Genomic DNA, 27550 nt, shown 5'->3' with positions numbered 1-27550 from the left:
GGTTATTCTCTTTCATTACTTTCAGTACGTCCTGCCATTCCCTTCTGGCCTGGAGGGTTTCTATTGATAGGTCAGCTGTTATCCTTATGGGAATCCCTTTGTGTGTTATTTGCTGTTTCTCCCTTGCTGCTTTTAATATTTGTTCTTTGTGTTTGATCTTTGTTAATTTGATTAATATGTGTCTTGGGGTGTTTCGCCTTGGGTTTATCCTGTTTGGAATTCTCTGGGTTTCTTGGACTTGGGTGGCTATTTCCTTCCCAATTTTAGAGAAGTTTTCAGCTATTATCTCCTCAAGTATTTTCTCATGGCCTTTCTTTTTGTCTTCTTCTTCTGAGACTCCTATGATTCGAATGTTGGGGTGTTTCACATTGTCCCAGAGGTCCCTGAGGTTGTCCTCATTTCTTTTGATTCTTTTTTCTTTTTTCCTCTCTGCTTCATTTATTTCCACCATTTTATCTTCTACCTCACTTATCCTATCTTCTACCTCCATTATTCTACTCTTGGTTCCCTCCAAAGTGTTTTTGATCTCATTCATTGCATTATTCATTTTTAATTGACTCTTTTTTATTTCTTCTAGGTCTTTATTAAACATTTCTTGTATCTTTTCAATCTTTGTCTCCAGGCTATTTATCTGTAACTCCATTTTGTTTTCAAGATTTTGGATCATTTTTATTATCATTATTCTAAATTCTTTTTCAGGTAGATTCCCTATCTCCTCGTCTTTTGTTTCACTTGGTGGGCATTTTTCATGTTCCTTTACCTGTTGGGTATTTCTTTGCCTTTTCATCTTGTTTAGATTGCTGTGTCTGGAGTGGGCTTTCTGTATTCTGGAGGTCTGTGGTTCCTTTTTATTGTGGAGGATTTACCCAGTGGGTGGGGTTGGAGGATTGGCTTGTCAAGGTTTCCTGGTTAGGGAAGCTTGCGTCAGTGTTCTGGTGCGTGCAACTTGATTTCTGCTCTTTGGAGAGCAATGGAGTGCCCAGTAATGAGTTTTGAGATGGGTCTATGTGTTAGGTGTGACCTTGGGCAACCTGTATGTTGATGTTCAGGGCTATGTTCCTGCGTTGCTGGAGAATTTGCGTGGTATGTCTTGCTCTAAAACTTATTGGCTCTTGGGTGGTGGTTGGTTTCAGTGTAGGTATGGAGGCTTTTGAACGGTCACTTATTACTTAAAGTTCCATGTAGTCAGGAGTTTTCTGGTGTTCTCAGGTTTTGGGCTTAAGTCTCCTGCCTCTGGATTTCAGTTTTATTCTTCCTGTAGTCTCAGGACTTCTCCAACTATACAGCACTGAGAATAAAACTTCTAGGTTAATGGCGAAAAGATTCTCCCCCGTTAGGGATACCCAGAGAGGTTCACAGAGTTACATGAAGAAGAGGAGAGGGAGGAGGGAGATAGAGATGAGCAGGAGGAGAAAAAGGGGGACTCAAGAGGAGAGAGACAGATCTACGCAGCTGTCTGTTCCCAGAGTGTTCTCCATAGCCCAGACACCTACAAAGATTCACAGAATTGGATTGGGAAGAGAAGGGGAAAGGAGGAAATAGAGGTGTTCTGAGGTAGAAAACAGAGAGTCAAGATTGGGAGAGAATAATCTTCAGTTTAAAAATAGGGCTTCTCTTCTTTTTTTTTTTTTTTGTAAGGTTATAGTGTATTGAAAATGAAAATTAAGGAGTAGTAGAGGAGTACTAGAGGACTTTAAAAGAAATAAGAGAAAAAGAAAAATAGAAAATAGAAGAGAAAAAGGAAAGAAAAAAATGAAGAAAAAAGAAAAAGAAAAAAAAAAAGAAAAAAAAATTTTTTTCCCTAATTAAAAAAATCATAATAATCTATGAAAATGAAAGTTAAGGAGTAATGGGGGAGTAATAGGGAATTTTAAAGGAAAATAAAAGAGAAAAAAAAATTAAAAAAAAAGTAAAAATATATCTAGGAATTTCTCTGGAGCTCTTGCAGTCAGTGTGGGTTCGGCTCAGTTTCAGATAGCTCCTCGTTCCAGCTTACACTTCTCGATACCTACAGGCCCCTTCCGGTGTAGTCTGTGTTTTCTACAGGGATTTTAATCTGTTGCACCAGTCCCTTCTGAAGCTGTTCCCTTTGTTTATTTGGCTTTTGTTTGCCAGTCTCTTCAGAGCCTCATTTCCGCCCTGACACAGGCGGGCGGAGGTGCACTCTTTTTCATGTAGCTAGTTCCGTCGCTCTGCGGGGAGGAGCTGGAGCTGCAGGGAGGGGCTGGCGCTGCGGGGAGGGGCTGACACTGCTTTCTCCGTCTGCGCTGCTCAGGCTCCCAGCTGCTCTATATGGAGCGGGCCCCGCGCTGCGCGAGGTTCCAGCCCTCGGGTGTTCCACAAAAGCGCGGAAGGAAAAGCTGCACCTGCTCTCTGTGCCTTCCCCGTCAGAGCGGTCCAGGCAGCGAGGGGCTTGATGGGCGCACTCTCCCCAGGTGTGGCGCCCCCACTCCCTTCCGCGGACCCAGTCTCAGTTTCCGCTGGCGCCAGTCGGGTGCCCGCGCCTTGTGCCCTCCGCGTCCCCAGCCCCAGTCCCCACCCGCGCCGGTCGGGTGCCTGCGCCCTGTGTCTCGCCGCGACCTTCCCCTCCCCCCTGCCTCCTGCCTCCCGCGGGGCTGGGCCGGTCCGCCGCCTGCGAGCTCCTCTCTGGACTTTCTCAGTCCCTTTGTTCTGCAAACGGCCGGCAGTGTGTTCCGGCGGGTTAATTTTCTCTCTCTCTTTTGCTCTCCCACAGTTCAAGTTGGCAACTCACAGAAGCTCCCTCCCATTGTCCTCAGGGCACTCAGGCCCGGACCCTACCCCAAGCAATGCCCCCTAAGACTCCCTTCCCGGGACGGATCTCCGTCCTCAGCTCTTTTGTCTCACTTTTTATCTTTTATGTTTTGTCCTACCTCCTTTCGAAGACAATGGGCTGCTTTTCTGGGCGCCTGATGACCTCAGCTAGCGATCAGAAGTTGTTTTGTGAAGTTTGCTCTGTGTTCAGTTATTCTTTTGATGAATTTGTAGGAGGGAAAGTGGTCTCCCTGTCCTACTCCTCCGCCATTTTGGCTCCTCCCCCGTAACATTCTCTTAAATACAATACCTTGAGCCTATTGAATTGTCAGTCTTCAGTTTTGTTTTTTTTTTTAATCTTCTTCTGCTTTATTATTTTCTGAGAAAGATGTGTTAAAATTTTATTTTGTTTCGTTAACTGTGGTATCATTTCTTAACTATTTTTACCCTAGAAATTCAGTACACAATACAGTTGAAAGCATAACTGCTCTGGTTGAATCTGGAAGAACAGGTCTTAAATCGAATGTACTTTCAAGGTCCCATCCCCAGAGTACATTAAGGCACCTCTGTAGAATCTCTAAATTGGAATATTATTTCTGTAAACAAGCTATCAATTAACCCTTTAACCTGGCACGTTTATTTCTTGTCACCCACCCACTAAATTAAACAATTTTCAATTCAAAGCCAGATGGACTTTCACATCCCCTTCTTCATCCCTCTGCATGGAAGTTTTTACCCTTGCCATTTGGTCCACCAGAATTCTTCTTCACATAACCAAACTCTGTAACTTATTCAAAACTGTTCTTGTATACCCAAAGAACAAAAAAACTAATTAAAAAAGATACATACATGATTCGGTGTTAATAGAAGCTTTATTTACAATAGTCAGGCAACCAAAGTGTCTATCCATAGATGAATGGGTAAAAGAGATGTGGTATGGAATGGAATGCTACTCAGCCATAAAAAAGATATTGCCATTTGTGACAACATGAATGGGCCTAGAAGTTATTACACAAAGCCAGATAAAGACAAATACAAACATGAAATCCAAAAAAAAAAAAAACAAAAGCAAATGAACAAACTAAACAAAACAGAAACAGACTTACAGATACAGAGAACAAACTGGTAGTCACCAAAGTTGGGGAGTGGTTGGGCAAAATAGGTGAAGGGTATTAAGATATACAAGCTTCTACTTATTAATAAGCCATAGGATGTAATGTACAGTATAGGGATTATGTTCAGTAATATTGTAATAACTTTGTATGGTTTAGCTTTGTAATAGCTATGGATGATTACCAGACTTATTATAGTGATCAATTTGTCATGTATATAAATGTTGAATCACTATTTTGTATACCAGAAACTGATATTATATGTCAACTGTACTTCAATTAAGAAAAGAAAAAGAAAAAAAAAAAGCCTTCTCAAATTCTGCTTCTTTCAAGAAATCTCTTCTAGCCATATCATTTCTTAGAATTCTAAAGGCGATGATTGCTCAGTTCAGTTCAGTCGCTCAGTCGTGTCCGACTCTTTATGACCCTATGGACTGCAGTACACTGGGCTTCCCTGTCCGTCACCAACTCCTGCAGCTTACTGAAACTCATGTCTATCGAGTCGGTAATGCCATCCAATCATCTCATCCTCTGTCGTCCCCTTCTCCTCCTGCCCTCAATCTTTCCCAGCATCAGGGTCTTTTCAAATGAGTCAGTTCTTCACATCAGGTGGCCAAAGTTTTGGAATTTTAGCTTCAACATCAGTCCTTACAATGAATATTCAGGAGTGATTTCCTTTAGGATGGACTGGTTGGAACTCCTTGCAGTCCAAGGGACTCTCAAGAGTCTTCTCCAATGCCACAATTCAAAAGCATCAATTCTTTGGTGCTCAGCTTTCTTTATAGTCCAACTCTCACATCCATACATGACTACTGGAAAAACCATAGCTTTGACTATATGGACCTTTGTTGGCAAAGTAATTTCTCTGCTTTTGAATATGCTGTCTAGGTTGGTCATAGCTTTTCTTCCAAGGTGCAAGCGTCTTTTAATTTCATGCTGCAGTCACCATCTGCAGTGATTTTGGAGCCCCCCAAAATAAAGTCAGCCACTGTTTCCACTGTTTCTCCATCTATTTGCCATGAAGTGATGGGACCAGGTGCCATGATCTTAGTTTTCTGAATGTTGAGTTTTAAGCCAACTTTTTCACTCTCCTCTTCCACTTTCATCAAGAGGCTCTTTAGTTCTTCACTTTCTGCCATAAGAGTGGTGTCGTCTGCATATCTGAGGTTATTGATATTTCTCCCAGTAATCTTGATTCCAGTTTGTGCTTCTTCCAGCACGGCATTTCTCATGATGTACTCTGCATGTAAGTTAAATAAGCAGGGTGACAATATACAGCCTTGACGTATTCCTTTCCTGAGTTGGAACCAGTCTGTGGTTCCATGTCCAGTTCTAACTGTTGCTTCTTGGCCTTCATACAAATTTCTCAGTAAACAGCTCAGGTGGTCTGGTATTCCCATCTCTTGATGAATTTTCCACAGTTTGCTGTGATCCACACAGTCAAAGATTTTGGTGTAGTCAATAAAGCAGAAGTAGGTATTTTTCTGGAACTCTCTTGCTTTTTCGATGATCCAGCGGATGTTGGCAAGTTGATCTCTGGTTCCTCTGCCTTTTCTAAAACCAGCTTGAACATCTGGAAGTTCATGGTTCATGTATTGCTGAAGCCTGGCTTGGAGAATTTTGAGCATTACTTTACTAGCGTGTGAGATGAGTGCAATTGTGTGGTAGTTCGAGCATTTTTTGGCATTTCCTTTCTTAGGGATTGGAATGAAAACTGACCTTTTCCAGTCCTGTGGCCACTGCTGAGTTTTCCAATGATTGCTAGTACATTTAATTTAATGTTTATTCACTGACCTAAATTTACTAATTGATTAATATGTATTTAGTGACCAGCATGTGGAGTGGTTGGAATTCTGTTTATATAGCTTGTAGTTGTTTATTAGTTGGTGTGTTTGGTTGCTTCCTCTGCTTTGTTGTATAAGTATGTTGAGGGTAACTTGTGTTTTGTATCCTCTATTAATTAATGTACCCACATAATGGCTTGTTCTTAATAGCTGACTGACCAAAACACTTTATTTACTTCAGTGTTAATGGGGATAACTTTATTTCTATATAGAGGACAGTTTTGTTACATTGCAAGTTCTTTAGTTTACTGTACTTTGCAAAATAAGTTCTTTATTATTCATAAGCATGATCAGTGAAAGTTCTTTAAGATTCTCTTCAAATTCCTTATAAAGTAAACAAACTTAGCCTCTTTCTAAAATAAGCAGTTGTGATTAATTATGTCAATGTAAATTTATTTACAAAATAGCCTTTATGAGTTTAAATTTATCTACTATCTTTTAAGGCAGTGTTTGTTATATCTGGTAAAGTGACGAGATGGACTAGGCTGTCTTCCTTCCCTTCCCCCTTAACACTAATTATTCCAGTTAAGCTTTCAATTTGCAAGGTTCCCTCTAAGGACAGTGACCTTAGTGTTAGAGCATACAGAGTTCCAGCATAGTTGCAAGGATAGCTTGGTTTTTCAGCTGATGAGATGATTGCATCATGTGATGGAGTCACCAGCACGCCTTTGAGCGCTGGTAGCACTCCTGGCCTGAGCTGGTGCTGTTTGGTGTATGAGGCATGTTTAAAGCTGTGTTATTCTCCACACTGGCCTGCACAGGTGAAGCATAGCCAGCCACATCCTAAAACAGGTAGGTTAGGCTGTAAAATAGAGGTTGCAAGATGAAACAGAAGATCAAATAGAAGAATTATAAAATACCTATAAGCCATGAGCCATTAAGTCCTTTATATTTTATTTCATTTTCCCAACTTCTGTGAAGTGGGAATTATTGTGTCCTTTTTAAAGATGAAGAAGTGGAATTCCATAGAGGTAAAATGACGTATTAATTAATGGACACTGAGTAAGTGGTAGACGTGTGTATTAACTTCAGATCTGACAGTTAAATCAACATCCTTAATTCTCCTTGTTTTTACTCGCATAACACCCAATATTGTTTTGTACCCTTTGTATACCTTAAATAAATGTGATTATATAGAGTTAATGGTTGATTTTCTTTCCTACTGGACTACAGGTCCGTGAGAGTAGATCCGTGTCTGTTTTGTTCAACCAACAGACCAAACGCTTTGCTTGGCACATAGCTGGCGATCAGTATGTATTCTTTGTTTCCCTTGTTCTTATTTTGAAGGGAAGCAAGTAGTGCAGACAGGCCAGGTTTTCCACCACATAATGTTGACTCTCTTAGGTAAGGAAATGTGTAGGAAATCTAGGCCAGCTCTTGAACCTCAACAGTCAGGGAAGGTTTTATGGGGAGCCATCTCCTTAGATGGAGATCAAATAACCTTAACTATAACCTGTATATAAGGCTGTGAATGACCTCAAGTACTTCACTTACAAGAAGGGACAATTCAAATGTAGAAGCATCAGTAAAAATGGGGAAATGCCAATGCCTTCATAATATAGATTCAGGTGCTCTAATTAATTTTTTTAACCTTTTTTTTAATTAGAAAAAATCAGGCAAAGATATGCAGACCTGCCTGGAGAACTCCACATTATTGAACTTGAAAAGGATAAGAATGGACTTGGACTCAGCCTCGCTGGTAACAAAGACAGGTCACGCATGAGCATATTTGTGGTGGGAATTAACCCTGAAGGACCTGCTGCCATGGATGGACGAATGCGTATTGGAGATGAACTGTTGGAGGTGAGGGGCGTATATTCTTAATTTTTGTTTGGGTGAGATGACTGGATATAGAGGGTAGTGTATAAGATGATGAAGTAGAAGGGTAGAATGTTATAAATTGCATTTTCTTCAACTATTTGTTATCATTTTCCCAAGCAAGAATGAAAATCATATTGTTGCTTACAGTTACTATTGGCTGCTTAAGTCAAAATAATTTAAGGGCCTTTAAGTAAATTCTCATGAAAACATATTAAAAGAAAAGAGCTTGTTTTTGAATATAAATTCCAAAAGATTCAACACTAATTTGTGTATTAATCTGACATTATTAGTATTTAACAAAATCCTCTTCAGCTTCTGAATTAACTGTAAGTATAACATTTGTTTTTGTTGCTGTTGTTGTTTAGTTTTTCTGAAAGGTGTTACAGCCAACAAAATCTTATGAACTGGTTGTCAAGGACTGGTTAATATCTGTGAGTTGGTAATGTGGTTAAAGTCACATAGGTTCCTTATTTAGGAACAGGAGAGAGAAAAGAGAAGTTAGGGAGGGGACTGATCCTCTGCTACTATTCCAGATGATTTCATCAGTAATCTGAAAAGGTTATTCTCATATTTGTAAGCTTAAAGTCAGGGTTTCTGCTCTACTGCTAAGTCACTTCAGTCGTGTCCAACTCTGCGTGACCCCATAGATGGCAACCCACCAGGCTCCCCCCTCCCTGGAATTCTCCAGGCAAGAACACTGAAGTGGGTTGCCATTTCCTTCTCCAGTGTATGAAAGTGAAAGTGAAGTCACTCAGTCATGTTCGACTCGACTCAGCGACCCCATGGACTGTAACCTACCAGGCTCCTCTGTCCATGGGATTTTCCAGGCAAGAGTACTGGAGTGGGGTGCCATTGCCTTCTCCCTCTGCTCCGAGTTTAATCTTATTTTTATATTTATTTGCCAGTTCAATAATTCATTAATTCAACTAACAGTTTTTTGAGTGTCTCTTAGGGCTGGATACCAAAAAAGAGATGAATACTCCAGTCCCTTCATTCAGATAGCTCACAGTCTCAAGGAAGAAAAGAGACATAAAAGATTGTTGCACAACAAAAGTGAAAAAAAAAGATTATAATAAAAGCAGCAATATGTACTTGGTGCCAGACATAGCTTTACTGAGGTCACAAAGTAACGAGGTGAGGTCGCAAAGTAAACGAGGCTTTGGGATTCAATATCAGGCAGTTTGACTTCTTAGCTGTTTGTTAACCAGTGTTCTCTAAGGCCTCTTGGATAAAACACTCCAACACTTGAACATTTAGGGGAGCTGAATCACAGAGGCACTGAGTGTCAGATGCTTACTTCACATGAGGCCTTACTAATTTTTCATTTTATAATTTCCTCTGCAGACTCTACTCAGAATAGAATTCATAGTCATCTATAATGTGACTTGCCTAATAATATCTACAGCCAAAGCTGTTCATCCACAACTCTAAGATCATTAGTATCACCCTCTGTCTTCCCAGCCTTGGTAGTTTCTCCCCATTTTGAAACCCGTTTTCACCAAGAAGTCACTCTTGGAATTACTTTTCTTGTTGTTTGTAATATAGCATTATGAAAGCAACCCACATCGGGTAGTAGTATTGACTAGCATAATCATCAAGTAAATAAAAATCAATGGTATTAGTATGGATTAACCAGTATAATTCATTGCTTCAAGTTCATTTCATTTAGAGATTTCTTCATAAACAAAACTAAAGTGATGGTGGTGGTAATAATGATGAAAGTAAAAGCTAGTTTACTGAGCTATCCCTAGCATTTTACCTATGTACTAACACATTTGTATTCTTAAGAGCCCTATATGGTAAGTACTGTTATTATCCCAATTTTTTGGATAAGAAAACTGCGTAAGTAACAGAATTAAGTTGCTAAGAACCCAGGTTTGCCAGGCTCCAAGATCTGTGCTCTTGCAACTGAAGTATACTGCATTCTCCACGGTACTTCCGGCAAATCCTGTCTGTTTAGATCCGTGAGACTCCTGACTTATGATATTCTAGGCTTTAGGAAACCATATATATTAAATCATACTGCTGTATTATGCACACCTAAATGCATTATTTCCTGTCTTGTGTGGTACATGGAAATGTTCCAAAAGCTATCATTTGGAACATGACGATTCTAGTTCTATTTTCTCTGCCTTATTAAGACTCAAGATGGAATGACTGATGTCATCCAGACCAAGAAGAGAAGTGGTATGTTATTTCTGTGTCTGACATTTTATTAGATAGAGGAAATAGATGAGCTGAGGCTGCAGGGTGATGAGAGTGTTTCATAGGCCATGCAGTAAAGTCAACATTGTGTGCAGGGCAGAGAGCGCTGGACTAGGAAGACCTACTTTAATTATTCCAGTTCTTTCAGTTATTAGTTACATTTCAGAAGGGATTTTAATATAGTGTAGGGCACATGGTTGACTATTAATCAGATCATATTTCCTCTCTTAAAGACAGAAACTTCAGGTATCTGTTTTCTCTCTAGGCTAGAAGCTAGAAGAGCTCTCCTGAACAAAAAAGACTATTAGCAGCTTGCTTTTTCAGACCCCTCCTATTCCCTCCTTGGACTTTCTGAACTTGGTCCTCTTGTTGCTCTTCGGTAATTTTATCTTCATTCAGAGATTAAAAGAATGAGAAGATTAAACGTGGCAATAAATTAATCCCCCCATACTCTCCACAGAGTCTTTTATTTAAGTAAAATAAAATTAAAAGTTGGAATACAGAGTCTAGCATCACACATCTTTGATTCTAACCCTCAGTTACCTTCTTTATCAAATGGAAATTTTTTGTTCATTTAGCACGTACTTTACTAGGCATCTGTTGTGTAGGAGGAAGTATAGGAGCATGGTGTTGATTTTACATGGTGAAGAAAATCCATCACCCTGTTCTCATAGAGCTCACAGTCTAGTGATTGTGTAGCTTCAACCTCAAAGAGTGTTATACGAACTAATGAGAAGATAGGTCACATTTTGCCACCACATCTGGCACTTACTAATACCGTAATACATTTCAACTGATAATATTTATAAAAAACATTTTATGTGGATTTGTGGGTCTCAGTTCTTTTTAGCTTGTTTATATTAATGTATTTGTCTCCAAAAGTATGTTCTAGAGGGAAACCATCATACTCTCCAGTAGCTCCATGCAGCATCTTGAAAAGCTGAGAGAGCAGAAAAATGCACAGACTAGATTCTTATGCAGTTATAAGCCATCTTCTCATGGGCTTCTGGCTTCTAGGTCAGGGATGACAGTAAAAAAAAAATCATGTGGGAAACATTTTCCTGGTTTCTTTTTATAGCTGAGAAAAAATTTCAGTCATTTCTCTATGATATGTGAAGAATTTGTTTATAACGTAATATCAAATCCAATGTGCTTTTGGACTGAGAATAAGGCATTGATATAATGATGAGAACCAGGAAAGCCAGAAGCCAGTGTTACAATAGCTGTTCTTGGATATGCAGTGTATTAGATGTTGTTGAAGGAGACTGCATCACGAAGGAGGCATTTACAATGGGCTTTTAGATCATACTTACTGGGTTAGAGCAAATCTTGTGTATTTGCTTACCCATCTACACTTCATTTATTTTTGTCAATTGAGGTAAAGTTATCCATGTCTTGATCAATCTTATAATTCTACTATTTGCTCATATTATTTCTCCTAATTGCTTTGTTTTTTTCATTATTACTTTCCTCACAGCCCCCTTTTATTTAGGGTTGATCTGACTTTTTCAGGCCCTCAGATGTAGTTAATTTATTGGAAGTAGAAAAGAGCATGGTCAAACATACATTGTGGCTTACTGGAAGTGAGAAATTCTGCATCTCTTCCAGAGCCCTGTCCATGACTGATTTTTGGCACAACAGCCGCCAGCAGTTTTGTTTCTGTAGGACTACATCATTACAGTGCAAGAGCAGTCAGCAAGTTCTGTCGATTGATGGCTCAGTTCATGTATAAAAGAAATCTTACACTGAGCCCCCAGAAGACAACGTGATTAAATCTCAGCTTCTTTCTCCTTTACTAGGATGCTAGTGTGGGGGTTCTGAATTAATTTCAAACTACATTAGCATATAATTACCATGTAGACTGGAATGAGACTTTCCAGGGTATTGGCTTTCCCTAAGCAATTAGTCCCAGAAAATACACAGGCCTGGGCATGGTGCTGTCTTGTGAATATAGGATTTATTTATAATCTTCCCTACAGGGCAAGTGTGGGAAGAGAGCTGATAGTGCCATGTGGGGATTGGAATGATTTGTCAGGTGAGGGAAGCAGCCAGAAGGAACAGCGTGGGTGGCATTTGGAAGTGTGCAGTGGATGGGCTTGCATGTCTGGCTCCCACACGCTTTAAGACAGACGAAGTTCATTCCCTTTGTGACATTTACCTGTAGCATAGCCTGTGTTAAATCTTATTATTTTTGTATGTGTATAATAGGTTTATTTAAGAACCATTGAAAATAAAAAGTATGAATACTGCCTATATTTGCCAAGAATAAAGACATAGAACTATAGGTAAACTCAGATCTTTTTGTTTAGTAATACTTATTTTATAAGAGGAAAAAACTTAAATCATTAAATGACTGACTCAGGTACATGTAGGTGCTTTATGACAAACTCCTGTCTGAGGGTGCTTACCACCACACCAGTCCAAAAGGTTGATCCTTCACTTGTTGCCAGTGAATTATTTTTGAAATCTTTCGGAAGACTTAGATGTGATTTAGAAGTACACTATAGTGAGTAAATTACTAGGTTTTAGACATCCATAGATAAGATTCTGCTTTACAGTCAAAAGTTTCCATCATCTTAGACTGGGTCCTTTAGATTATTACCATACAAATGAATGTAATTTCCTAAAGTATGCTTCTTAATGCATTAATTATGCCCTAAGAGATCTCACAGAATAAAATATCCCCTTGTGGAAACACTAGTTTGAGGACCAGAAAGAGGAGTAAAGGATTTCAAAATTGCAGTAAAATGATTTTTCCAACAGTTTTATTAACAGAAATAGGTTTATAATAGCTAAAAATACAAAAATAAATTGATAAACATTTTTTATTGTGGCCATAGTGTCAAAATACATCAAATTTTTACTTTTTAAATATGTGATTTATTGTATGTATTATATCTCAATAAAACTGCTAAAAATGAGTTGATTGTCCTGACAGGAACTGTAAGCAAGTCCTGAATATAACCTCACATATGCAAAGCTGACTTACCCCATTTTCTGACTCTTAAAATTGTATGCAGCCTAATTCATAGCTCTGAAAGTCAACAGAAGAACGTGGTGTTGACTGAGTGGTCAGCTACACACACAAAATTGTCCTGGGATCCCAGAGGTGTGTATGTTTTTCCTTTCTTTCAAGTGCAGCCTCCCTTGTCATTAAAACATTATAACTCATACTTATCTGTATTTTGCTTAATTAGCTTCCCTAAGCAATCCATTGTATTACATCCAAATTAAGTTACAAAAAGATGAGTTTGTTAAAAGAAATCAGAGGTAGGGGAGCTATATTGGGAATTGAGTTGACACTGAGCATTTATAATCTGCTAGGCTTTGCTAAATTCTTTACAAGCATTCTCTCTCTTTTTTAAACAAAAGTAGATGCTACGTTAGTACCCATTTTACAGATAAGGAAACTGAAACATGAGGGGCAAAATCGACATGAAAACACTGACTTTTCAGACTCTAAAGGCTATGTTCTTAAGTTTAGTTCTGGATGGATAATGATTCTGGAAGATAATCATGAATTTCTCATTATTTTGTAGTTTTGGTTGATCTAGATTAATGCAGTTAACCCAGTGCTAGGTTAGAATATCTGAGATAATTTTTCATGATACAATACCCTGTTACTCTTTTTATCTTCTTAAAATTTAATGCCACTTGGAATTCATTAAAAAAAAAAAGACTGCAGTCAGTGAAATTATACCCATCTCTCAAGAACCAAAGAAGAAAAATAATTTTTTTTTTTTTTTTGAGCTTGTTCTTGCCTGATTTGAGAGCTCCACTATGCTTCATAATTTAAGAGCTTTCACCCTCAGTGTCATTATAGAGTTAAAATTTTATTTCGGCTATAAGAAATATTCTGTAAAACCTTACTCATATTGGGTGGCCTGGTTCACTTCTATGTTTGCTGAAGTGAAGTCTTTGAGCTCTACTCTTGCCATTTTTGTTCCTGTCTCTCGCTTGTTGGGGAAAGTGTTTTGAATTATATGGTCGTACATCATTATCTTTATGCTGCTGAAATATTTAGGCTAAAACTCTATATTCTTACTGACCTTTTGGAGGAATGCAATCATTTAATTTTTATTTTCACAGTCCTCAATATTGATCCACAAAAGCTTTAAGCGGGATCACTACAGTGAGCCACATTGTCTTAAAATTAGGGGGGGAAAGTGGCTTAAAAAAAAAAGTAAAAATGAGGATGTTCAAAGGAACTCAGTTACTGTGGAAGCTTATAAAAAAATAGGCAGAGGAATGTACGCAGGGGAAGAAAGGTGCCTTTTGGAAGGAATAAGTGGATTTCGGCAGTGATTCTCCAGACTCTCCTTTCTGCAGTTTTCCCTCTGACTCATACATTCCATATCAGGGTAGTTGTCCAGGCTTCTGGTCCCTCCTTTTACCAATTTCTTCCCCATTCACTTCTAGCCCCACTCATGGTCATGCTGAAATGCAGGCTGGAAAGATATGCTCTTAGGTTATGGAGAAGTACTTCCTTATATCAGCCTCATCATATAATTTTTTTTTCTGTATTTTGCTTTGTGTGCTAAGTTGTTTCAGTCATATCTGACTCTTTGCAATCCTCTGGACTGTAGCCTGCCAGGCTCCTCTGTTCATGGGATTCTTATAGTTAAAATTTCTTACAGTCACCATGCAGGCTTTTTATTTATTTGCTTATTTATTTTACAGTTTGAATCTCTGGTAATTTATGACATTGTTCTTTGTTGTTCAGTTGCTAAGTTGTGTCCAACTCTTTGCAACCCCATGTATTGCAGTATTTCATGCTTCCCTATCCTCCACTATCTCCTGGAGTTTGCCTAAGTTCATGTTCACTGAGTCAGTGATGCTTTCTAACCATGTCATCCTTATGATGTTATTTCATCACAGATTCCTGTAAGGATAACCACTGCTCACCCATGGGGTGTTCCAAATTTACTCATAAATTTTCAGGAATGAGATACTTTATGTTCTCTCAAAATGAGTCAAAAAGTCATCATTCTGCATATTTACAATATTTAAGCAATGTGAAGGATAACTAAAAGATCAAGAATTTAAAATGGCATTATGCTCAAGACCATATAATCTTAAGGCACAAAGCTTGAAAGAACATTGTTAATGAAACTCTTATTCCGGGTTTCACTTACTAACAATATCAAACACCTGCTTGAACTCATCACAAACATGGGTCATGTATGTGTGTTTTATTATAGTTTGTAAGTGACGTGAAAGTTGCTCAGTCGTGTCCAACTCTTCGTAACCCCACGGACTATACAGTCCATGGAATTCTCCAGTCCAGGATACTAGAGTGGGTAGCCTTTCCCTTCTTCAGGGGAATCTTCCCAACCCAGGGATAAAACCCAGGTCTCCAGCATTGTAGGCAGATTCTTTACCAGCTGAGCCACAGGGGAAGCCCAAGAATACTGGAGTGAGTAGCCTATCCCTTCTCCAGCAGATCTTTCCAACCCAGGAATCGAACTGGGGTCTCCTGCATTGCAGGTGGATTCTTTACCAACTGAGCTATCAGGGAAGCCCATAGTTTGTAAGAGGTAGGTCTAAAATCAGTAACCCAACCTGAAAATCAGATTTTCCACCCAAAGCAGTAGGCTTGTGCCAATTTCACATCCTGTTAGGAAAAATTATGCATTATATGTCAACCCCAACCCCCCATCAGTTTGCTAAAATATAACTAAAGTATTATAGTATAATATATACAAAGATATTATATATAGGTAACAATAATCATGTCAGGATATGAAGTGTCTAATATTACTTCAGAATCACCAAACACTGGTTTCTAACACACAGTTTCTTTGTATGTGCTACCATGGCTTCCGTTAGCTCTGCCAGCATCTATGCTGTATATCCTCCTTGTTGACTCTGAGTGTGTGGCTTAAAACATCTCCCTGTGATTCTGTACTTGAAATGCTACTTTGACCTTTTCCCTCACAGTTTTTTGTTTAAAATCTTTTCCTTTGTATTGTGAGGGGTATGCTGCTGCTGCTGCTAAATTGCTTCAGTTGTGTCCAACTCCTTGCGACCCCATAGACGGCAGCCCACCAGGCTCCCCCATCCCTGGGATTCTCCAGGCAAGAATACTGAAGTGGGTTGCCATTTCCTCCTCCAATGCATGAAAGTGAAAAGTGAAAGTGAAGTCACTCAGTCATGTCCAACTCGGAGCGACCCCATGGACTGTAGCCCACCAGGCTCCTCCGTCCATGGGATTTTCCAGGCAAGAGTACTGGAGTGGGGTGCCATTACCTTCTCCGATTGAGGGGTATAGATACAATTTTTTTCTTTATAAGATAAGGATTTATTGAAAAATATTATATTGAGAGATATAGATTCTATGAAGTGTGAATATTAAAAATCAAAAGGTATGGGAAATGTTACCTGGGAGGTATACCCATATATATTTTTTGCCCTTTAAAAACAGTTTTTTTGTTTTAACATCTACAAAGTACACAGAATAACATAATGAAATTATTTTGTATAGCCATCACATAACTCAACAATTACTAACACTCTGTCATTCAAGTATCAACTATAGCTTCATATACTCACCCCTACTCAGAATATTATTATTTTATAGGCATACGTTATACATATATAACATATATACATATAACATGAAATGCACAGGCTTTATATGTACAATTTTGAGGGTCATGTACATCTGTATTACCCAAACACCTATCTTTTCTCTCTCCACAGAAACTTTTATGGGGTGTTGATTCAAGTGACTTCCTCATTTTAAATTATTTGTTGTTGTTGTTGTTTTGTAATTGAATTGAATTTGGAGTTCTTTATGTTCTGGAAATATTCTGGATGCCAGTTCTTTATCAGACACAGCAATGAAAATGTTTTGAAGATGAGAGAAAAAATTCTAGTAGCATAGGTAATTGGAGTAGAGTGCTAATCAGATCATGTGTTTGAAAGAAGCAACTATTAAGCTGGCCCTTGCTAGTTTGGGGGAAGACTCGACTTCTAGCATGTACTGATGTTCTTGGAAGAAGGAATCCCAGGTCACTGTTCACTTGAGATCCTATTTACTTACGTGACTCAGTTCAGTTCAGTTCAGTCGCTCAGTTGTGTCTGACTCTTTGCAACCCCATGGACTGCAGCGCACCAGGCCTTCCCCTCCATCACCAACTCCTGGAGTCTGCTAAAACTCATGTCCATCAAGTCGGTGATGCCATCCAACCATCTCATCCCCTGTCATCCCCTTCTCCTCCTGCCTTCAATCTTTCTCAGCATCAGGGTCTTTTCCAACGAGCAGATGACCCACAAACTACAGAACAATTATACCAAAGAAATTCTTGCCAAGAAATTCTCTCACTGTTAAGACAGTTCTAGGACCCAAAACAGATTTCCCAACCTGGGGATCTGGCAAAGGGACTGAGAACCGCCAGGGAATTTGACTTTGGAGGCTAGTGGGATTTGATTATAGAACTTCCACAGGCCTGGGTAAACAGACTCTTGGAGGGCACAAACAAAAGCATGTAAGCACCAGGACCCAGGAAAAAGGAGCAGTGTCCCCACAAGAGACTGAGCCAGACTTGCCTGTGAGTGTCCAGGAATCTCTGGTGGAGGTGTGGGTTGACAGTGGCCTGCTGCAGGATCGGGGCACTGAAGACAACAGTGCGGGCCTAAGTCCTTTTGAAGGAGGTTGCCATTACCCCTACCGTAGTTTAGCCTCAGGCCAAACAACAGGGAGGAAACACAGGCCTGAACATCAACAGGGAATTGAATCAAAGATTTATTGAACATGGCCCTGCCCATCAGAATAAGACCCAGATTCCCCCACAGTCAGTCTCTCCCATCAGGAAGCTTCCCCAAGCCTCTTATCCTTATCCGTCAGAGGGCAGACAGTATGAATAGCACAAGCACAGAAAAGTAACCAAACTGAGCCCATGGATCACAGCCTTGTCTAACTCAGTGAAGTGAGCCATGCCGTGTAGGGCCACCCAAGGCCGATGGGATATGGTGGAGAGTTCTGACCAAATATGGTCCACTGGAGTAGGGAATGGCAAACCACTTCAATGTTCTTACCTTGAGAACCCCTTGAGCACTATGAAAAGGCAAAAAGATATGACACTTATGTACATTAATAAAGATAGGATGGGACCCTGGGAAAGAATGACTCCTCTGCAATATTAATGAGCCCTTAGAAGTAGATTATACTTCTGACTCCATTCATGCATTCCTTTCTATGCCCTGCAGATAACACAAAGTTAGCCACAGATACCTACTTCATTTGGTCAAGTGAACCAGCCTATAGTAACTAGGGCAGCTTCCGTAGAAACACAGAATCAGAGCAACGTGTGTGTGTGCTGCATGCTAAGTCGCTTCAGTCATGTCTGACTCTTTGCGACCCAGTGGACTATAGCCTGCCAGGCTCCTCTGTCCATGGGATTCTCCAGGCAAGAAGACTGGAGTGGTTTGTTGTGCCCTCGTCTAGGGGATCAGAGCAACACATAAACATATTTCTCTCCTCACTTCCTTGAAGTCAATATTTTTCTGTAGTGTTAGGGTGTAGGATTCAAAGGGGTATCTATTACTATTTTCCCAGTATATCAAATTTAGAGAGATGTGAACTACAAGCTATTATACTTTGCCTTCAGAAAGTATTTTGATTTAATTCATTCTGTTTGAGAGAAAATAAATCTCTCATGCTTTAGCCTTGTAAATGAATGTGTTCCTTTGGGAACATTATACTTCACAAGAAACAGATTAAATGAAGTCACGAAAGACCTTTTTTCAGCACTGTGTTCATTAAACTTAGTCCTTAAAACCTGTTCCTTTGCTCAAACTATTAAATTATTAGAGCTTGACATGTATTATTTTGTCTTTTGAGCAAAAGAAATCAATGTGAAATTTATTCAGAAATATTTTCATTCAAGTGCAATTGTGTTTTCACATGAGTGGCAGTCATCATCCCTGTTCCATTCTTGCTTTGCTGCCCCTTCCTTCCCTTCAGTTCTCCCATCTGCAAAATTGAAAGCAGTGGTTTGGAAAGTGAGGATGGTTTTCCATGGGGGCTAGTGACCAAGAATTTTGGAAGGGAAAAATATTCTATAAAGTCTTGTTTGAATAGGACTTGGTTACCTCTGTTCTGTTAGTCTACACCCCACCCCCAAAGCTATATGCATGGTTCCTAGGAAGAGCCCTACAGTTTCCTACCTGTGTATCTTTTCATATATGAGAATAGTTTTTCCACAGTCCTGGTATTCTTACTGCCCCTCTGTTTACCCTAGACCTGCTAGGATTCCACAAGACCCACCCACCCACCTCCAAGAAGAGATTATCATCTCTTGCTTTATGTCTGCATCCATCACATGGCGATGCATTAATCTGTGTCCAAGACCATGTCACTTTCTAGAGTACCAGGTGTATGTGTGCAAGAACCATATCTGACCAAGTAAAAGCAATTCCAGTAAAGTGACTTTCAGAGAATGGGTATCTAGAACATACTTCATGCTCAATGCATGGCAGCTGTGTTGATGATGGTAATGAAAATCCCTGTTTCCTCATCACTTGTACAATGGCTGTTGAATAAGTGAATAAACTGATAGGTATGACACATGTATATTATACTTTTATTGGAATATTTCTTGGTCTGGAATTTCTATTTTGTGAGGCCCTGTTAATTGGAATTAAAATTTCTTAGGATTAAAAACAACAACTAACTGTATAGCACATGGAACTCTGCTCAATATTATGTGGCAGCCTGGATGGGAAGGGAATTTGGGGGAGAATGGATACATGTATATGTATGGCTGAGTTCCTTTGCTGTTCACTTGAAACTATCACAGCATTGTTAATTGGCTATTTCCCAATACAAAATCAAAAGTTTTAAAAAAACAGGCAGAAAAAGTTGCTTATCTTGTGACTTTTACCCCCATCTCCATACCTTTAGGAGTGGTTTCTAATTATTAATAGGACAGGCTTTTGGACTCAAACAGATTTGGCTATAAATGGCTCTACATACCGTGGTCAAGTTCCTAAAACTCATTAAGTTTCAATTTCTCTGTCTGTAAAATGAGGTAATAGTGCATTCCTCTACTGATTTGTGTGAAAGAATGTATTTAAGGCATATGTGTATGTGTGTATATACATGCATAGTGTATATGCTTTGTATGTTGTGAGCACTTAAAAGTGGTATTGTTACAAAGTAGTTATAAAATATCAATGTAAAAATACTGGCTGTCACCTTAAATCCCACCAGATACCATCATTGTTGACAGTTGAGATCCTCACAGAGCTTTCTTTAGACTCAGACAGAAATTTTTACATAAACGAAAATAATGTGACAAATAGGTTACGTGGTGTTTGGTCATTTTCACTTTATAATGTTATCTTTATATGGCAATGGATTTAGGTCTGTATCATTCTCCTTTACCTCCTTTTAATGACACAGTTTTCCATTTATTGATGTATGAAGACAAATATAATAAACCTTTTGTTGATGAATGTCTAGTTTTTCCTATTATAAGTTATAGCCATGATAAGTGTTTTGACACCTCTGTCTTTAATCTTTTTAGGATAAATTCTTACAAGTGGAAGTGCTAGATTAAAAATTGAACCATAAGAAGATCCATCAAGTTATAAACACTTAGGATTTGTTTGTTTTTTTTTCTACATCTGTGTTAAAGTCAGTAAAAGCATTTATTAAAGAAAAAAGTTAACCTATAGATAATGTTTGAAATGTAAAGTTTAGACTATATTTAAAAGTGAATTAGGGAGGATGCTCAGATTTCATCAGCAATTTCAGTTACCTGACTTACAACTCAATTTTTAATAATAATTTATTACTATTCATAATAAATCATACTACTTTAATAAAAGCATGGGTAAAGAGTGTGTTGTTGAGTATATTTTAACATGATATTCAAACCTCAGGCAAATCTGTTGCTTGAACTAAATTTTAATTTTTGTATAATTAATATTTCTAATCTAAGCTTAGAAATCAAAGCTAATTAACTTTTACTTCCAATTTGGTACATTTTTGAATAGATTTAATTGAGCTACTTACTCTCCAGTATAAATTTATATTCATGTTCAATTTAACTATGGAAAATTGAGTAATTGAAACCTATCTCTTCATGATATTTTTGAATAATTTTATTGAAACAAATCTCATTAAGGACCTCTAAAGTGAAAGTTTATGTAGTATAACAAAAGGATTTCTGTTTATTTTTGCTGAATCATTGCTGAATTAACCCTAATTCTACTTCTTCTATAAACTACACATAAAATATTGCAATTAAGTATTCCATCTCTAGTATCTAAATATAGAGTGTTTACCTCAAATCAGTGTTTTTTGTTCACTACCACTCCTCTTCCCCCTTGACCCACCCCCCACCCCAGCTCAGCTATAGTAGCAGAAACCAGTTCATGATGGGAAATATGGATCAAAATGAAAACCTATTATATCCTTGTTGGCCAAAAAGAAGTTTGTTCAGGTTTTTTATAATATTGATAAATTTTACAAATACAGATGTTTCTTATCTGGGGCTATTGTTTTTGGTATCTAGAACTGTTAAGTTGTTCCTGAATGCCATTTCATTCAGCTGGAAGTTCAGAACCTTGGAAGATGAGCTAACTTACCCATGATAAAATATTTGTGTCATTCTGGGACCAAGGATCTTGGAACTGAGATAGAAGTTACTAACCCTGTGGAGGATTTCAGAAAGGCCTTTTGTCAGTAGTCAGAGGGCTTCCCAGGGGATGCAGTGTTAAAGAATCTGCCTCCCAATGCAGGAGACACAGGAGACATGGGCTCAATCCCTGGGTCAGGAAGATCCCCTGGAATAGGAATGGCAACCTGTTCCAGTATTCTTGCCTAGAAAGTTCTATGGACAGAAGAGTCTGGTGGGCTATATGTAGCCCATGGGGTTGCAAAGAGTTGGACATAACTGAATGATTGAACATGCACACCTCCAGTAATTAGGAAAGACAAACACAAATGAAAAAACCAGAATTATAGGTCAAGAGTATAAAATCTCCTTAAGACAGAAAGCCTTTTTCCTTTGTCTTTTTTTCCCATTCTGAATGCCAAGGTAAATTACTGTGTGTCTGAAAGAGTTTAAGACTAGGAGATAAGAGTCACACTTGGATGTATAAATTAATGTTTAGAAATTAGAAGTCCATGATAGTGTATTGGTAGAGACTTTTCAATGGTAAAGAACAGAAATTAGCTCAAGGCAATTTAACTCAAAGAAGGGGAATCTATTGGAATGGTATGTGTGTCCCTCGTAGAACCTGAAGATCAGGATGCCTGGGAGCCTTAGAAGATGACAGCTTTTCCTCTCCCTTTATCCATGTGGCATATTATGGCTACAGGAGGCTAAAAGAGAAGTAGAATTGTTGTGTGTGGTTTAGCCCTAGTTTAAACACCCCTCAGAGGAGAGAATCTTGATGGTCCTGGCCTGTGTTATATGTCTCCCAGTTTTGGCCTGGAGTGACATGACAAGCAATACTAACTTGACTGTCAGTCATGATGGATGGTGTTTGTGGTGGGAAGGTTTGAAGGACCGTCCCTTGTAAAGAAAAGCGGTTGTGTGCTGACAACAACCCCCCAAATCTCTAGTACATCCCCAGTCTTGTCTGGCTTTCTTGTTTAGTAATATGGAAATCAAGATGAAGTGGTGTAAAATATACTTCCGATAGTCATGGCTGGACGAATGTGGGAAAAATTATTTATCATCCAAACTGGGTTACGTTTGAGAGAAGGCACACTATAAATAGTGGGAACAACATGTATAAATTGGATTGTCCCAGATTTAAAAATATGGTTACCCTTGAATGGAAGAGTTGTACATCTCAGATTTTAACATAATAAATAGATTATTTAGAGGGAGTTGGAATACCAAGTCAGTACTAAGGAGAGTTCTTTCTACCATTATTAGAGTATCGAAGATAAAGATATCTCTAAATAACTTATTATTCTTTCCATATATCATTGAGTCACTTTTGAAAGGAGAAACTTTGGGAAAGCACTTAGTTTCTCTACTTCTCAGTTTACTGGAAGTAAATGGAAAATAATATCTTTTCCAATATCTAGATAATCTGAATGATCACTTATATTCTGTTTTCCTTTGGCTTGGGTTAGAAAAAAGTTTAAAAGGTGGTCAATGTTTGTTTATTTCTATAATGAAAAAGTTGTAGTAAGCATATGTTACTGTTCAGGGTGCAGCTTGTTTGCACAAGAAGAAAGGTACAGTCTTACGGAACTGCATACTGCATTAGGGATTTCAAAAGCCTAACAGAGTTTTCAGGCCTTACCTCTATGCATTGTGATAAAATGCTTGATTCTGACTTGTGTTGCACTGTATCACATGTGTGCTGTCATGTCCAACTCTCTGCACCCACATGGACTATATCCCATCAATCTCCTCTGTCCATGGGATTCTCCAGGTAAGAATACTAGAGTGGATTGCTGTTTCCTCCTCCAGGGGATCTTCCTGACCCAAGGATTGAACCTGTGTCCCCTGCATTGGCAGGCAGATTCAATTCTAACTTGTGTATATCAAAATTCCAGGACCTAAGATGGTAGGTGTCCAACTCAGAGTCTATTTAATAGACGCTTTTACAAAGATGACTTTAGAAATCAGCTGAGTTTTATGTGCACCATACAGATGATATGATCTCTAGGTGTGCCTTAGGAATACAGGGTTTTCAACTAATATTTAAATCAGGCTCTTGGATGCCAGTTTCATCATCTGGTGAAAGTACACAACACCCAGCCCTTCTAAGATTTAACTGTGAACCTGTGCATCAAGAGGTCTGCAGTGTTTGGCATAGAGTAAGCACTCAGTGACTGGTAGCTATTAATAATTAGAATTAACCTGAAAACCTTCCAGGAGGTGTAAAATGCTTTCTTTCCTGTCCATGCTATACTTGAAGATGCCCTTTATCTATTGTTTAAACAACAGAAAACAGCAGCTTCTCAGAAATAGGGTAAGTGACAACCTAAAGTTAATTTGCATAAAATGCATCATATTCTTTCTAATTACTTACTGAATTTTCTCTGGAATATGTTTCCTTAGAGATAAGGAAATATAAAGGTCACTTATATTGTTGGAAGCTGTATACCTTTTATTTATATAGTGAAGTTACTTTATATACAATAAAATCTAGAGAACACAAAAGAGATCTTCCTCTCCTGAAACTCAGAGGACTGCTAATGTGTAATTTGTGAAGCCAGAAAAGAGGCTTTGTCTTGGATTTTTTTTATCCAGAGATCTGCATTTTCCTTTTACATTTAATCCAGTAAAATCAAGTTTCACTCTATCTTCAGTTTCCCATTCTGTTCCCAGTTTTCCACTGAGTAGCAGAGTCTCTCCAGAGGCCCCTGAACATTGGCAGGGAGCAGCTGCCTTAGCAGTAAATGCCACAGTTGTTGGCACTGGAAAAACATCGCCAGCAAGCAAGCTGCCTTGCTGTTCTACTGCCAGGGCCTCTGAATATTCAGAAACAGCACCATGAAAGACACACAACTTCAGATTTACGCTTAGGTAAATTAAAATTAATGACTTGGTTTCTTCGTTTGGGCTGTGATTTTTCCTTCTTAGAATAATAGTGCCATGGGTTCTTTTCTATCAAAATGAAGAATCGCAACTAAAAGGCATATCCATAAACATGAAACAGCTCAATTTTCTATTCTCTCAAGCTTTTGCTAAAAAAAAAAAAAAAAAAGCATTTTTTTTTTAAAATGTCAATTGTGTTGAAGATTAGAGCTCACCTCAGAGACAGCATAGTAGCAGTTGAGTAATGGAAGTGTCCGTTTCACTCAGGGATCTGTGATTCAGTGCATCCTCATTGAGCCGCCACTGTATGCAAGCTATGTGTGAAAGCTGGGGAATACATAGAGGAGGATGCAGGTTCTTACCCTCAAGGAGTTTAGCGCTGTTCAATTACTGTTGTGTGCCTGCACTGACGCTCTCTACCTGACCGTGGTTGGCTTCACCATGTGGGTGCCGTACAAGTGTAATAAGAGAAATTTTTCAAACCTAGAATTTTGGCTTCTCTGGTGGCCCAGTGATAAAGAACCTGCCTGCCAATGCAGGAGGCACAGGTTCACTCTCTGGGTCTTGAAGATCCCTTGGACTAGGAAATGGCAACCCACACCAATATTCTTGCTGGGAAATCTCATGGACAGAGGAACCTGGTGGGCTACAGCCCATGGGGCCACAAAAAGTTGGATATGACTTAGCACCTGAGCATACACGCATGCCGCAGAGTTCAAAGACAGGAATGTTGCATAGGTCATGGTTTAGGCACTTTCTGAAGGCAAAGTACAGACACAGTGGGAAAGAGTGCCAGGCACTGGTCAAGCATATTCCATGCATCATCTCAATTTAAAATTGTGATTTAAGATTTCTTATTTTCAGTTCACTATCCATTAAAGAGATTAAGAAATATAGTTAACAGAAAAGATGATCATGCTAGACACACTATGTTGTAGCCAGGATTTGTCACTTAATATATTTTGGATATTTTTTATGTCATTAACCATGCTTTTTCACATTACTCTTAATGACTACATGACTTATTTATTTCTCTAATAGCTAAGTTAGGTAAGAAGATGTAAATATAAGAAAAATAAAACCATGAAAGTATTAGGAGAAAATATTTTATATGGATGGTGGGCACTCAAAAAAAATAAAAGATATCAAGGCCTCAGTTAAATAGAGACAATATTACATAGATCACTAACTACTTATTGAACAGACAAGTGAGAAAAAGCCAAAACTGTGTGAGCTATTATCAAATGGTTGAAATAAAATAAAAGATTGATTGTAGCTGTCAACATAGCTTAGCAATGGGAAAATCTGGAGTGAAGACATTTAGAATATAAATGTTTTTAGATAGTATTTAGATGAATTCAGTCAAGTTAAAAAATCTCACCTCATCTTGGATAAGAGTAGATGTCTCATTCATTGGGTCCTATAAAATATCCTATGCAATTGATCTAATATTGACTTAAAATGGGGACATAATATTTACATCCTCTGGAGTAACACAATTTATGCTATGTAATAACCTTGACACGTTTACAGAATCATGTTTAATGGGCCTTCCAGAGCTCTGATGAATACCACAGTTTGGTCTGTTTTCTGCATTTCTTAGGAGTCTGGAAAAGCTGTAGGAAATGAAATATCTATCACAAACTTTTTGCATCTAGCTCAACTGCTACTGTCAAGTTTAGCAAAAAGTCCAAAAATTCTGAATTTAAGAGATTTTAGTAGCTGCTTAGAATTAGTATTTGAATCTGTACTATGAAGAATGTCAAGATTTTTAGCATTAAAGAGTCCTACATCTACCCACTTAAAAATGAAGGAACTTTATAGTTTAATTCCAAGTATATGCACATATACTTGTATACATGTGTGTGTGTGTGTGTGTGTATATATATATATATACATGAAATATATATGTTGTAGATTCACAAGTGCATTTTATTTTTTTTACCACAGATAAACAATCAGATTCTATATGGAAGAAGTCACCAAAATGCATCTGCCATTATTAAGACTGCCCCGCCAAAGGTCAAGCTGGTTTTCATCAGGTAAGACAGATATGTCTGGTTTCCTAAAACTCAAGATCTCTTCTGGAGATGTTATTATTGTATCTTATACATAAAATATGTAATACTGTTTTATCTTTTGTTTGTTTAAAACAGTCACTGTGTTCTAAAAATATATTTTCCTTTTGTAATTGTCACTTTAAGAAAAGTATGTGTGCTAAGTCTTGTGTTTAACTCTTTGTGACACCATGGACTGTAAGCTTCCAGGTTCCTCTGCTCATAAAATTCTCCAGGCAAGAATACTAGAGTGGGTAGCCCTTCCCTTTTCCAGGAGATCTTCCCGATGCAGGGATCAAACCCGGGTCTCCTGCGTTGCAAGCAGATTCTTTACCATCTGAGCCACCATGGAAGCCCAAGAAAAGTATCAGTTCAGTTCAGTTCAGTTGCTCAGTAGTGTCCGACTCTTTGCGACCCATGAACTGCAGCACGCCAGTCTTCCCTGTCCATCACCAACTCCCGCAGTCCACCCAAGCCCATGTCCATTGAGTCGGTGATGCCATCCAACCATCTCATCTTCTGTCGCCCCCTTCTCCTCCTGCCCTCAATCTTTCCCAACATCAAGGGCTTTTCAAATGAGTCAGCTCTTCCCATCAGGTGGCCAAAGTATTGGAGTTTCAGCTTCTACATCAGTCCTCCCAGTGAACACCCAGGACTGATCTCCTTTAGGATGGCCTGGTTGGATCTTCTTGCTCAAGGGACTGGGCTGCAAGAAGACTTCAAGAGTCTTCTCCAACACCACAGTTCAAAAGCATCAATTCTTCGGTGCTCAGCTTTCTTTAAAGAAAAGTATAGATTGCTTTGATTCTGAGGTGTTCTTGTTATGTACAGTTCACATGATAGAACTGGTAGTTGAGGCTTATATTTGTATTTCTATTTTGAAAAATTCTTTCTTGATCTGATTATCCTCTTTTTAAATCTGATAGAACATTCTAGCTTGTCATCCTCCCATCACCATCATTTGGTACATTCGCTACGTTTGCTATCTCATTAATGCCTTCATCAAAGGATAGGCAGGAAAAAAAAGAACCCAGGGAAGTTTTAGGAGCTTCATGTTAAGAGAGCAGGTGAGAAATACAGAGGGGAGGAGATGTGAGCTCTACTGTCTGGAGTCGTGTGATCCATTTGGGGCTCCACATTTGCCCATACCTCATCTGCCAGCAGACTGAGCCCTTTTGGTATAAGTAAGTCAGAATTGAGACCCCTCATTGGTGGGAGCC

At 38.7% G+C, this 27550-nt stretch overlaps 1 protein-coding gene across 6 annotated transcripts in view; it reads left to right on the top strand.

The window, feature by feature from the left end:
- PATJ (PATJ crumbs cell polarity complex component) overlaps nt 1-27550 on the top strand; it is a 361279-nt gene that overhangs the window by 198453 nt on the left and 135276 nt on the right. For all 6 annotated transcript variants that reach the window (XM_043876093.1, XM_043876090.1, XM_043876094.1 and 3 more), the window contains exons 28-29: nt 7335-7531; nt 26224-26315. In XM_043876093.1, coding sequence (XP_043732028.1) covers nt 7335-7531; nt 26224-26315 — 289 coding nt within the window. The remainder of the gene's footprint in view (nt 1-7334; nt 7532-26223; nt 26316-27550) is intronic.

This window comes from Cervus elaphus, chromosome 20 (assembly GCF_910594005.1).
Source record: "Cervus elaphus chromosome 20, mCerEla1.1, whole genome shotgun sequence".
Taxonomy (NCBI): domain Eukaryota; kingdom Metazoa; phylum Chordata; class Mammalia; order Artiodactyla; family Cervidae; genus Cervus; species Cervus elaphus.
The sequence above is the reverse complement of the archived record's forward strand: the minus strand, read 5'-3'. Positions and strand labels throughout refer to the sequence as shown.